Source organism: Castor canadensis, chromosome 2 (assembly GCF_047511655.1).
Source record: "Castor canadensis chromosome 2, mCasCan1.hap1v2, whole genome shotgun sequence".
NCBI classification, from domain to species: Eukaryota; Metazoa; Chordata; class Mammalia; order Rodentia; family Castoridae; genus Castor; species Castor canadensis.
In genome coordinates, this window is record NC_133387.1 from 1,870,696 (window position 1) to 1,884,635 (window position 13,940).

A 13,940-nucleotide genomic window follows, 5' to 3' on the forward strand; every position below is an offset into this window, starting at 1 on the left:
TTTAAAGTCAGTTCCAGTGCATCAACGAGATGAGCATGAGCTTCCTTACGTGTAATAAAGCTTCAAGCACACACAAAAGCAGGAGCACTGCAAATGCTAGTTCTCTTCTTGTACGCGAGATCCATAATAGGAAGTTAATAGAATAGATACAGAAGAAGAGTGTGACTGGCTAACCAATGAATTGTTTGATATGATATAGTGTACTGAGAAGTATTTTCCCCAAATTTAGTATTATATTTAACAATTCTTATAATTCAGTTCTTTCATTTATATGTTAGGAACTTGTATTACATTTTAAAACTTAAAATCTGGAGGATTTTTGTTTGTCTTACATCATGGGAATTTCTGCCCATTAATTTTAATACAATAAATATCTAGTTCAGTGAACACTATTAGTGTTTTATTTTAACTAACATAAAATATTTTTTGTCAAGTTTTTTTGTTTTTTGGTAGTATTGGAGTTTTAACTCAGGGCTTCTACTACTTGAACCATGACTCTTGTACTTTCTGTCAAGTTTTAATAGATGGCATATATTACAGTTTTAAATTTTGTCTTATGTAGACCATATTAAAGTATATATGTCTTTAAAATAGACTGCATATATGCTAATATTAGCATGCAAATATTTGTTATTTTACTATATAACTTAAAAGCTGTTGTAATGCTATTTTCTTGGACTTAAGACCAAGCTCATTTGTATATCCTCTTAGTGGTTGCTTTGGAGTGCGGGAGGAATGTTTGGCACTCTCTAGAGATGCTTGTTTGTAGTTTTCTGTGGTTTAAAGTCATTATAATGTCCACTTTAATTCCTGTTCTTCATTTGTGCTCCTATCCATCTCCCCCAATGACCGAGTATATGTTTGGTGCAGTCCTGAGGCCATCCCAAGCAAACCTTGACATCACTAAGAGACCCTTTATATCGATGAAAACAATGACTTTATATTTACTTCAAAAGTTTTGTGAATGTTGAAGTTTTCCCAGCTTTCCTAATAGGTGGAGATATAGTATATAAAGTGTTTACACACATTATGGGAGTGCACAATATCCAGGGGGAACCTTGTGTAAATGTGCATTGTCATAGAAACATACCAGCTTCATGTAGAGCTCTTGGAAGTACATTGTGATTTATACTTCATTAATGTACAGTATAGGGCAATTAAATGTGTCATTGACCATAAAAATTCCAAAAAGCAATTATAACATTTCAGTGTTTTTGACCTACCATTCAGTACTTATTAAATCTATAATCTATGTGTCTACATACAGTTAACCTAACTTAACTTATGATATTCATGTGATTGTGAATTCAGAAATAATACTGGTATGAAACTAATGTAATTAATTTATAACTTATTTTTCTTCAAAACAATTTGGTGTTTCATTGGCAGAAAGAAAGCATTATTTCAGTGGTTTAAATTACTACTGGATACTTGTTGTATTATGATTTTAATAAAAGGGAAGGAATTTCTTTAAAGAACTGAGTTATGTTTCTTGGGGTTTGGGAATAAAAATACTGTGAAGTTTCTGGTACCCTAATAACATATGACATAGTTTAAGCATCCAAAATTACGTGAAGGAAGTCCAACTATTGATAATGAGTGAAGCTCTTACAGTCCTGTGATTAGCAGATTTCTCAGTTTTAAGATGAACCATGGAGAACTTCTACTACTTTGACAGTGTCTTGCCTCTTTGTTGCTTGAGGATATTTGGATAAGTTATTCTGACATCTGGTATATCTTTTATTGAGCTCAGTGTATACAATAGTGAAATTGATAGAAAGCTTCCCTTTGGAGCTTTCTAGCTCTTGATTCTGACTCATGGAAAAAGGAGTAGTAGGCCTATATATTTTTTTCATGCTATCTGGTAGTGATTAGTGGTAGTGGTAAAAGGGCTCATCATACTTTTCATTACTTTGCAGACTGAAGCCTAAAAACCTCACACACTACATGCCACAAAGCCTGGACTCTTCAGTGTCCACTCTTCAGAGCTAGTTGTGAATGCTGACACCTTGTGGTGAGAGGGAGAGAGGAAGGCAGAGGGCAAGAGTCTGAGTCTCCCACCCCCAGTAAGCAGCAGTATTGCTTTTGTTGTTGCTCCCGACCCCATGGGAAGAATGAGAGATTTGGTGTGATATGGGGGCAGCAAGTCCCAGCCTGAATGCATTGTGGGTATACCTGCTGAGTCAGAGTCCCAAACCTGTCCTGGGTGGTGTTGGCAGTGAGGACCTTGCTATCCCATGCAAAGCTTTGAGTTGTCAGAAAATCTCAGAAATTAATTTGGTGAGTCTTGGTGGGTAACCCCAAGCATCAGTGGATGAGAAACTTTGCCTGTTAAAGCAGTTCCCACACACATGTGGCTGTGAATATGAAGCTCTGGGGAGTGACTGAGGCACCAGAACTTCAGCATGTGTCGTTACAGAAAGGACAGATCCACAGGGGAGGGTGCTTAGCTGGACACTGGGAGGTAGGTGCACAGGAAACGGGTTCGGTACCTGTGCTGATCTTGGAGTAAGGGACCAAAATGGAAAAAGAGTGCTGTCCCTACCCCCACCTTCCTGTCACACTACTGCTGCTGTCACTTTTCACAGCTATGGTGGGAGACAGTCGTCTCCTGGCACCTGTTGCTATGAACCCTGAGGTGGCACATGGTACTTATTGGTCAGTGTTCCCAGAGTGGGAAAAGCACTGAATGGAAGATTCATGGTGAGGAAATAACATTTGGGAGACTTTTGGCTGATTCAGTACACAGTACTGTGCATGGCTCACCTTGCTGAATATCCCATTGGTGATGGCTCTCATGCTTGTACAGTGCATCCTCTTTGGCCTAACAGGAACAACATGCAGGAGGAAAGGCTCCATCACAGCTTTGGTGGGGGACTTCATAGCACCTAGCACTCAAGCCATTTCCTGATGTAGCAGTGCTGCACCTTCTTGATGGCCACCAAGTGGACCCCTGAGAAAGGCAGCTCTTAAACCACCCCTTACCTCCTGCTGAAAGGGGCTACCTAACCTGTGGAGCCAGTGAGCACCTCTGTCCTGACATTCCTACTTTAGGTGGAACAACTGGGATTGCACAGCCAGTAAATGGGAAAGGCCTACCATGCTTCCTGGCCAAATAGAAATGGCTATTCTAGAGGCTGGTCTGCCTTACCCTGCCTAGCATCAAGGTTCCACATAGAAACTAGCAGCTTCATTGGCTAGAACCCTTTTGTGCACTCTGCTGCTGAAGCCCAGTGCTCAGTGAGGCTCTCAGTCTCCAGAGATTCCCAGACACCAGGCTGCCTCCCTGCTGTTTGGCTGTCCTCTGAGTAGTGGATCTCAAACAAGTTCATGACTCAGGTCTTGCAGAGTTTTATTTATTTATTTTTTTGCAGTACTGGGCCCTGAACCCAGGGCCCAGAGTGCTAGGCAAGCACTCTGTTACTTGAGTCACACCCCCAGCCCTTTTGTTTGTATTTTGTTTTTGAGTTGGGATCTTGCCAACTTCCCTCAGGCTGACCTCAAACCCATGATCCTCCTTGCGTCCACCTCCCAAGTAGCTGGGATTATAGATGTATATCACCATGCCTGTCTTACTTTTTTAATTTTTAAAAGAATTTTGCTTAATATAAAATCTGTATAAATGTCTATAAGATATAAAGAATGAAACTTTTCTATTTATTTAAATATAAAGAATGATAACAAAATTACGTGTTGACCACTTAAAAATACAGAACGTAATATTAGAGTGTGTAGTAAGTCGTATCAGTGTAAAATGTCCCACTTTGTCCCATGTAATTTTTTTGCTTCATATTCTATATGAAATCAGACTCCTGTTACATTAAAAATTGCATTTGCTTAATCTGATTATATTCTTTTGCTTATTTTTTAGCCTTGCTTATTTTAGATATTTTTTATACAGTGAAGTTTTGGGTTTTGACCTAACTTGAGTATATGATTGTAGTGAACTTATTTGTTTTTATCTTTTTCTCTATTTCTGTATTTTTATATATTTTGTTACATATTTGTTAATACTTTACTAAACTTGTTCTTTTCTTTTTACTATGTCGACTATTTTTTCCTTTCCCTAGTCTCTTAGAAAGTAATATTACTTTGGATGCTGCCTACTAACACTATGAATTGTACTATTACATTGACACCACTGAAATTAGTGGTTTGTTGTTGTTGTTTGTTCTCAGGCTGCGAGTGCAGCTCAACAGTAGAGCACTTGCCTCGTGTGCAGCCCAGACAGGCTGGCTTCAAACCTGGGCTCCTTCTGAAGCCGTCTGCATACAGACATACTACATCACTCCTGATTTAACATTAGTTTCCTAATGGCATTATTTAACTTTAACATCTTTATTGTCAGAGTGAAATGTCAGGGGATTACTTTTATTTAAAATGAAGTTTTTATATCAACTCTTTTTCTATCCTCTAAACATTTAGTTCTTTATAACTATAATTATTATCATTAAATAACCTCTGTCAAAAATACTTTTTGGTATTACATTTTACTTTGTAACCATATATATAATTATATCTGTCTCTAAGTTTTTTTTTCATTGTTCATAGACAGTTGTATGTAGTCACTTCACAGTCCCTGGTTAAGGCCCAGTAGAATAGGGCACTGGGTTCCCATCCCCAGCAGAGTCATAAAAATTGAGCCTGTCCTACCCACAGGCCCTCTGCGCACTCGATGGTATGTGTGGCTGTCTGTTTCCCTGAGGCCAGGAGTCCTCTACTTTACTATCCTTCTTCCTAGGGCATCTGGGTTGGAGTAGGGAGGAGGAATGAGGAGCTTGGAGTAAGTACATGGCCTGTACTGTCACCTCTCATTGTGAGTAGCTCAACCACATTGCTAATGTGGTTGACATTACATTCCTGACACTTCTTATTCAGCTTTATTACTTCTTAACTAAGTAGCCATGCCTGTAGGACATTTTAGCTGGTGTTGCAGGGCTTGTTGCAGGGTCAAGACAATACCCCTCCTTGCTTCTGCTCAGCTAAGCCATTGATTGGCCATCTCATTCCTTGTAAAGGGCTTGGCCTCCAGACACAGGTCAGCAGTAGAACCACTGGCTATTCTCCCTTCTCCAGCCTGTCCATCACTTGAGTGAGGGCGTTCTTTATAAGATCCTAAGAGACTTCATATCCCATAGCCTATCTGTGTGGGCCCTTGTTCTTTCTTTTGCAGAAAGCTATGTCTGTTAGCCTTCATGTCACCAAAAACTGTCAAGAACTGTGAAGGGTCTGAGGTTTTATCCCACTGGCAAGCTAGTCTTCCAGCTTCCTGGATGTTGGCTGTTGACATGAAGTTCCTGAGTCAGACTGCCTTTGCTGAGCACAGTGAGGGCATGCACTTCCTGTTGGTGCCAGTCCCCTTGACCCTGAGCCCCACAGGGAAAGCACATTCAGCCCTGTGGAGGGTGTGTCAAGGCTGAGGAGCCTCAAGTGTAGGGAACCCAAGGTGTCCATAATGGACCTCAAGCAAACGTAAACTTGTCTGACCTTTGCTTGGAGGTGAATATTATCTTTATCATCCTGAACTGTATGCAAACCTGTCGTCTGCCTCAGAGAGAGACATACCCTCCAGGTCCAGGGATGCCTGCTATACTCGAATACTTAAGAAGGTGCTCAGGGCAAAGACTGGCCTTGTTTCTTCTAGAGAGATCTGCAGAAATGGGAGAGACCCATGGAGCTTTCTCCCAGCCACAGGAGTGTGTTTGAAGAAAACAAATGGAATTGTTAAGAAGTATTTCTTACCCATATATCAGAGAAATGTATAACTCTTATGGTAATCAACTATCAACATTTATTACCACAATACTACTTATAATTGTTGCATTATTAAGTAATTATATTTTTTTGGATAGTGAAGTTCAGAAGGTTCCCAGGGTTCCCACTGTTTAACTCCTATATTACAACGTAGCACCATTAGCTCAGACATTCTGACAGTTTTGGGAGTCCTACTGGTTAGCTCATGTATTCCTAGGGGCCAGCTGGAAGCTGGGAGAGACAGCAGGGAGGGTGTAACACACACTACCAGAGTACCCTCCTCTTAACTGTTTTATTCATATGCATTCCCTAAAATGCTTAATGTATAATATGAAGACTATTGCTTAGAAAGAGAACTGGAGGAGGAGGGAGGGAGAAATCTCCCTCCTGAAAGGTGGAAGTTGTGCTTTGATATCCTAATAGTTGTGAAGTAGAGGTTTAAAGGATTTGCCATCAGAGAAGTATGTCTGGCCATAGTGTGTTTTACATCTTTCTCTTCTCATTTGAATAATAGCTGCTCACCATTAGAGCTAATATGTTAAGGTACAAACCTGATTGTTTCTGGCTCACTTGTCTCCCTTACTGTGCATATTTCAGCTCACATTTCAGCAAGTATTTTAAGCCTGCCAGCCAAGGGCAGCCCTGTGGCAAGACTGTGATACTGTTGTAGGGTAAGGAAAAGCCACTTCAACTCTGAGATCATCATGTAGGACTAGGAATTCTTCTCCTCTCTGTATTGAATTTGCGACTGTGGTGCTGTGATTTAAATGTACTGTATTCTGGAAATTCAGATGTTACAAAAGATATTCAGTAAAATTGAAATCGGTAGGTTTCGCATCTTTATAACTTATTTCTCAAACTTTTTAATGTGAAATAAAATATTTCATGATTGAGAAACATGGATATAGTTATAATTTTGTTGTGTTAGATATTATAGGTATAAAATATCAAGTCTTAGGTGCAGAAATAATTATTTGATGACCTTTCAGTTTAAGGATATTTCTGTTTTGCCTTGTCAAGCAATTTTCACGTTTAAAATCTGGTCTCTTAAGTTTGACCCTAAAGGCAGAATTTATTTTACATTTTAAAATGTGCATGATTCCTTATTATTTTCCAGCATTGTGAATTAATGAAAACTCTATCTAATATGAAAAAGGAATTATATAATTGATATAATATGCCTAGTTTATAATGTTGGATTCCAGTGAGCAGTTCTTCGGCTGCACACTAGGGGGTGCCAGAGTCTGAGGCACTGCATGGAATCCACTCTACTATCCAGGCTTTATGCTTCCCCAGTGCCAGTGCTTAACAGCCAGCTGTGGGGCAGAAGCAGCCCGGGATTACTGTATCAGAATCACAGATAGAGAGTTGTGAAACTACTTACTTTGTGGAAAGTGTTAGGAAAGAAATGTTAAAAATGGTCCTGCCAGATGTTTGTGTGAAGAATTTATTTGTGTTTTAATCCAAACTTAATAGTATTTTCTGTATTTTGAAGGCAATCTAAGCATTGTAAAATGTGAACATTTAGTGTTTTTTCTAAAATTTATATTAGAAATCTAAACATTACAATCTAAATTAGATTACAATCTAAACATTGTAAAATGTGAACATTTAGTGTTTTTTCTAATATAAATTTATGTGTAACAAATATTTATAAAATAAACTTAACTAGTATAAATGTAAATTGCCTTCCCTTCCAAAAGATTATTTTATGCCTTCATGTAGACAGAAGCTTAATTGTTCATGAAATGAAGTAGAACATTAAACACGTGTCTGTGTATTTTTCAGGGAATCCGAGCCCGCGTTTTGGAAACGGTGGTCATGCTGCTGCTTCTTGCGTCACTGATTCTTGGGATAGTGTGGGTGGCTTCAGCGCTGATCGACAAAGATGCTGCAAGCATGGAGTCTTTGTATGGTACAGATCCACTTCTAGTCTGTTCTGTAGTGGGGTTTAATTACACGTGGCCATTAAAAACACTTCAGTAATTCTGAAATGAGACACTCGACCTTCCATACTAATTTACAGAATTCAGTCTTTAGGTATATTTAAGAAATGAATATTCTTTTGTACCATATACACAGAATGACTAGGCAGATTTCATATTTTTTTAAATTAATTGGTTTCTGTTTTTAAAATTTCATGGAGGCTTTGTTTTTTCTTCTTCCAAACAGATTTTGCAAAAGGATTATTTCCTGTTGTTCTATTTTAGATATTTTAATTCTACAACTTAGAAGTTACATGATTTAGTAACTTCTTTACATGTTTACTCAAGCAATTACAGTGTTTACTATATGTTTAGATATAGCTTATTAAGATAAAACATGGCTGACTATCTTAATATACAGCATTTTGGGTTTATTAAAATGCTTTTACCTTTTTTATAGACCTCTGGGAGTTCTACCTACCCTATTTATATTCCTGTATATCATTGATGGGATGTTTATTACTTCTCTGTAAGTATTTTTCTCTCAATATTGATAGGAAAGTAGAGTTCTTTATTCTGGAAAATTATGGAAATATTTCCTGATAAGATTGCTTAGCAACTTGGAGTTTTTCCGGTTGGCTCTAACTTTTTTTTTAATTGTTCAAGATAAATTTCAATTAACTGAAACCTTGAAACAATCAAATCCTTCTATTCTCTAAGGACAGCTTTCACTTGGGTTGTGCGCACACACACACACACACACACACAACCTCATGTACATATGCCCTACACCTCATTCATATCACAACGCTAGAGTCTGCCTTTAAATAGAAACGGCAGAATTCTGTATGATGAATTTGTAGTCTTTATTCCACAATTCATTGGATTTTGCTTGAGACACCACATCTTATCTCAGGGGTGTTGTAAGTTGTTAAGCGTAGCTCAAAGGACTTGAGTACAGTTGTCACTTTTAGAGTTGTTTTCTAGTTTTCAGTTCTACTAGTACATAAAATTAAATTCATTCTTTGCCTGGTTTTCTTTCATTTCTTTTAAACAAAAGTATTCATTGTTGCTTGACTGTTGGAATCTTGAATACTGTAAGTGCCTTTTGTCTTCAGCATCTTTCATTAAGTGTAGTAATGCTGTGCCCTTACACTACACCCCAGCTGCTTTATTGGTGAGTTGAAGAGCCCCTGACGAAGCACTAAGTCGGAGATGAGAGTGTTCTCAGAGGGAGGATGTTTGAGTTGCTCCCTCTCTCTGAGCTCTGAAGTTCAGTCTTCTGTGTTGGTGACTTCTCATTTCTGCAGTGTGTACGCCAGTTGGCCTTTCCCGGATGTTCACGGTGATGGGTCAGTTGCTGGTGAAGCCAACAGTAAGTGTTTTGTTTATTAAGTAAATGTGTTTACATTTGAACATCTTATAGATTGTGAATGACTGTTTAGAAACATGAGAATACTTCTACAGGCTTGTCACTGAAATTTTCATTATTTAAAAAAAATCTTTGGAAACCAAATTTGTTTCTGCTTTTAAAATGCTAACTACAGGCAATTAGGTAAAAACTTATCTAGCAAATTTTAAGGCAAAATTTGCAGATGTTTATTGGTATTTTAGGTGTTCATTGCCTTATATTAAATAGTAATTTTGTTACATTTCAAAACTGACCACATAGCTGGACATGGTGGCACATACCTGTAATCCCAGCACTGTGGAGGTTGAGGCAGGATGATATGAACTTTGAAGGCAGCCTGGCTACATAGGGAGTTCCAGGCCAGCCTGGGCTGTAGAGCAAGACTCTGTTTCAAAAATAAATAAACAAAATTATCTACATGTATGCTTTGTTTTATAAAGCAGTTATAAAGCAATATAGTTTTCAGACTATATTTTGTTTCATTGAATTATAGTTTGCCTTTAATGTCAGAAATATGTATTCATTTTTAAGTGATTTTCAATTGGTAGCAATTCTAATGATCTATTCCTAAATTTCTTTGGTTGCTGTTTTGTCAGATATTTAATAATATGAAAGTAATTTCTTAGCTATGCCTAGGGCATTTCTCACTTGTCACTTATGTTATATCCATTGTTCCTCGTTGCCCACAAGCTCAAGTATAAGCTGTAGGGCTTGCATACCCTGTCCTACCCTGCTTCACCTGTCCTGCCCTGCACAGATCTCATCCCTCCTCCCAGCTGCCTTGCTATGCTTCCCCCAGGCCTGTCTCTGTCCTCCCTGTGTCTCGTTCCTGCTCCAGCTCCTAGCAGCCCCCAGGATCCCTGCTCAACATTAGCTGCAGTTCCTATGTGCCTTCTCCCGCTCTCTGAGAGCTCCAGGAGGAGATACTTATACTCTATCTGCCCATGGCTTCAGTGCTTGCATCTGGCTGGTAATGCTTACTGAGCTGTTCTGGTCATGAGTCTGTCTTCCCTATCATGGCAATTCATTATGGGAACACCCTGAGGAAATGTTACTATAAATAATTTCTAGTAAATGCTTGGCTAATTTTGGAAGTTATAATGTCATCGTAGCCTCTTTTTAAAATAAAATCTAGGGCTTGGGGTATTAGCTCAAGTGGTAGAGTGCTTGTCTAGCAAGGGTAAGGCCTTGGGTTCAATCTCTAAAATCTGAAACAAAGCAAAACAAAACTTTTACTTGGTCCATAAATGTATGCACACTCAAATACAGCTGATGTGTTGTCAAATCTTGAAATTCATTTTCTTCTAAAAGACATTTTTGTGACACTGCATTGATTTGGTTTCTTCTCGGCTTTTTAAATTTTTTTTCTCCCCCTTTGTTGCTTTTCCATTCTTGGTCTAAAGTTCTGTTAATGCTTTGCCCTCTTCTCTGGATCATCTCTGCCACTTCTGTCCTGCCTCTGAATGTCTAATTCTAATGAAGAAGAGACAATGGAAACAACTTGCAATATGCTTAAGTTTTATTCGATACTCACAGAGGTGCTCACTCAACATATGTAAAACCAAACTACTTACTTATCCCCTCCCCAAGCTAATTTTTCTCTTAAGCTGGTCTCTTATTCATAATGTCCTCAAAGCCTTCGCTATTTTTGCCTCTTTTCTTGTTTCTAACATCTATTAACAACGGTTAGTGAGTGAGTGAGTATATACTACATGCTAGTGGCAAGCACTGTATTTGACCCACGGAAATATCATTTCATCCTGATGATGGGCAGATCCATGGTTAGGTGATCGCATTCTCACTTCATGGCTGAATTGACTTCAGTTGAGGGAGGTCCAGTAGTGTATGCTTGCCCCAGGGTTGTGTGATGAGCCGGTTTGCGCGGAGCTCGGGCTCTGAACCACTGTTATATTACTATGAGCTCCAGAGTAGTAGAGCTACTTTCTTGTTGAGTGGACTTCACATCCTTTATTTCTCCTGTGGTTTCCTCTGCTAGAAATGCTTGTCTTCTTGGTAATTCGGGCTATCAGGTAAGGTGCTATGACCTTTAGGAACACTGCTGAAGACTTTTTTCTCCCAACCTGGGAGTAATCTTTCTTTCTCTGATCTTTTGTAATATTTTATTTAAGCCTCATTTGACATTTATTTTAATCCTGTAATTACCTTTTGAATTCATTTTATCTCTTCAGTTACCTTTTGAGGTCAAAGACTATGTCTTACCCATATCTAAGCTACCATTAGCCCATGGTAGTAATGAGCATAGGGCTCCAAGGCACAAAATGTTTATTTCCTTGTGAAACCTTTGTTTCTTGGAATCTGTAGTGGCAAGGATGGCAGTCTAATTTCATGGAGCTGTAGGGAGGATGTGCGGAGGCACTCAGCAGAATACCTGTGTGCTACTCATCAGCTGTGGAAATGAGTAGTTATTCAATGATTTGCACAGTAAGATAAAAACTTTTTTTATATGTTAGACCTGAAACAAGTAAAGATGGTGTAATGGGGAAACTTCCTATCATGGCCCACAAAGATGTAGTGCCCACTCATGTAGGGACTCCATATTAGGTTGCTCTCCCCTGATTTGCTAGCCAATTGGTCCTGTCAGTGGGCCACTTTCTTCCCACCACAGGGCTATCACACATTCTAGCATGGGCTGCTCTTCTCAGCTTAAGTGGTGTTCCCTTGAGAGGCCCCACTGGATATCCCCTGGAGAGGCCGTCCCACTACTTTCCCATCACTTACCCCTCCTAGGATGGTCATTCTTCATCACTTATTATTAATCTATTCTTACTGTTTATTTGTTCTCCCCTCCCAAGTTTAGGATTCCCAAGGGTTGAGATGATGGTATATCTACTCCGTGATTAGTTCAGTGCTAGGCCATGGGGACCATGGATTCTTGTTGAAAGGCTGGGAATTACTCAGTTACTTTACATACATTTTCTGATAGGGATTGTGTGAGTTGAGAATATCTTACCAGGTGACCAGAAGGTTACACAGATGCAGTTTCTTTCTTGTCCTCTGTCCACCAGTTCTTCATCATTTGTTTTCTGGGAGTGGGTAGTTTGGGTTTGAATGATAGAGAACATTAACATCAGCTCTGGGTTTCTTTCACATTTTCCTCAGAGCTAGAAAGATAGAATCCTCTCATCAAAGGACAAATATGTTAACAAAGCTAGAATTGAACAAATTTTAGGTTTTATTGATTTTCAGGACAGTACAGATAATATTCCATACAACAGATGATTGATTAGTGAGTCGTGTGCTTGGTGGTGAGTGTTTTATCTGTGAACAACCACTTCTCCAAGGTTCTGTCTACTGGATGATTTGTATAGTACCAGCTTTCAGTATTCGTGGAATATTAAAATAATATTGTATATAAAGATGACATGAATGGAACATTCTGCATTCAATTGATACACTTTGTAGATTCCTTGATTTAGACATTATTTAGGTAAGGGTGAGTGGGAGAACAGATGTTGTACTCTGTGGTCTAAAACAGTGGTTTGGCCATGAAGACATATATAGCCCTCTGGCTATTTACAATTCATGTGTTTGTCACTGAGAAAGCTGCAGTGTTTTTTAGTATAATTCTTTAAACTTTAAAAATATCCATATATAAATGCAAAAATGATACCTGTTGAAAGTGTTCCAGGAAATGGGAGGGAGGATGGGGAGAGTAGTAGAGTGGGAGGAGTTCAAATGTGGTCTATTTGATACATTGTAAGAACTGTTGTAAATGCTACAATGTACCCCACACCCAGCACAACAATTAAAAAAAAACTTTAAAAATATTCAATTTAAATGTGTGTAGATTTTTATAACAATCAAGTTTTGATGTGTCTAGTTATATACTAAAATATTTTAATATAGTGTATGTAAAATATAGTAGTTGGGGCATTTTTCTGGTGCATTCTTAGTTATCAAAAATAACCGACAAGAACCTGAGCATTCTCGTGAGCATGAACTCTGTACTGTTACCTCATTGAATAGCTTTATCTTTAAATTTAGATTCTGGAAGACTTGGATGAGCACATTTATATTATCAGCCTAGAAGAAGAAGCACTCCAGAGACGACTAAATGGTACGTGACTATGACATACTTAGACTAGGATAAAAAGGTACTTCAACAAAGACAGATAATTGAAGGAAAAAAAGTGTAAACTTTTCAGAGGCTTAAGAGTAACAAGGGGACTTCTGACAGGTCTGTGAAGAGCCTTGTGGAGGGGGAAATTTCAAGTGTGGTCTATTTGATACATTGTAAGAACCTTTGTAAATGCTACAATGTACCCACACTCAGCACAACAATTAAAAACTTTAAAAATATCCAATTTAAATGTGTGTAGATTTTATGATAATCGAGTTCTGATGTGTCTAGCTGTGACTAGCCCAGCCAACTGCCTCTGAGACAGTGGCCACTGGGGGCCAGCAGACCTCCACCACCAGCCTCTCAGGTGGCTTGCAGGCACAGAGGTGCTGCAGCATGCCTCAGTAGTGACTGCCACCCTCTCCTTCATTCCCTCCTGCTGAGATCTTTAAGATAGGATAGCTAGCATGCTCTTGAAAGGGAAGGTCCAAATGTGACTCTCAAGTTTTACTTAGGGACTCTGCTGTTGGGGGAGGCCTGTTAGCTACCAGCTGCTAAAAAGTAAGCAGGTCAAACATTCTAAAGTTTAATTTTAAATTACTGTTCATTTTTGCCTCCAGTGAAGAACAACGAAGAAAAGAGTTATGACATGGTTTAACAGAGAAATGACATAGTTTTAAGTAAATTTTCTTTAAATTTACCTGAGTGATTTTCACCCTGTACCCTTTTCTTTTATATATTCTTTAAAAAATGTTAAAAACTACTGTTC

General features: G+C 38.6%; 1 protein-coding gene across 2 annotated transcripts in view; it reads left to right on the forward strand.

Moving 5' to 3' along the window:
• Positions 1-13,940, forward strand: part of Lmbr1 (limb development membrane protein 1) — a 146,277-nt gene that overhangs the window by 72,785 nt on the left and 59,552 nt on the right. For both annotated transcript variants that reach the window (XM_074059981.1, XM_074059987.1), the window contains 4 exons: positions 7,543-7,669; positions 8,140-8,208; positions 8,990-9,054; positions 13,096-13,168. In XM_074059981.1, coding sequence (XP_073916082.1) covers positions 7,543-7,669; positions 8,140-8,208; positions 8,990-9,054; positions 13,096-13,168 — 334 coding nt within the window. The remainder of the gene's footprint in view (positions 1-7,542; positions 7,670-8,139; positions 8,209-8,989; positions 9,055-13,095; positions 13,169-13,940) is intronic.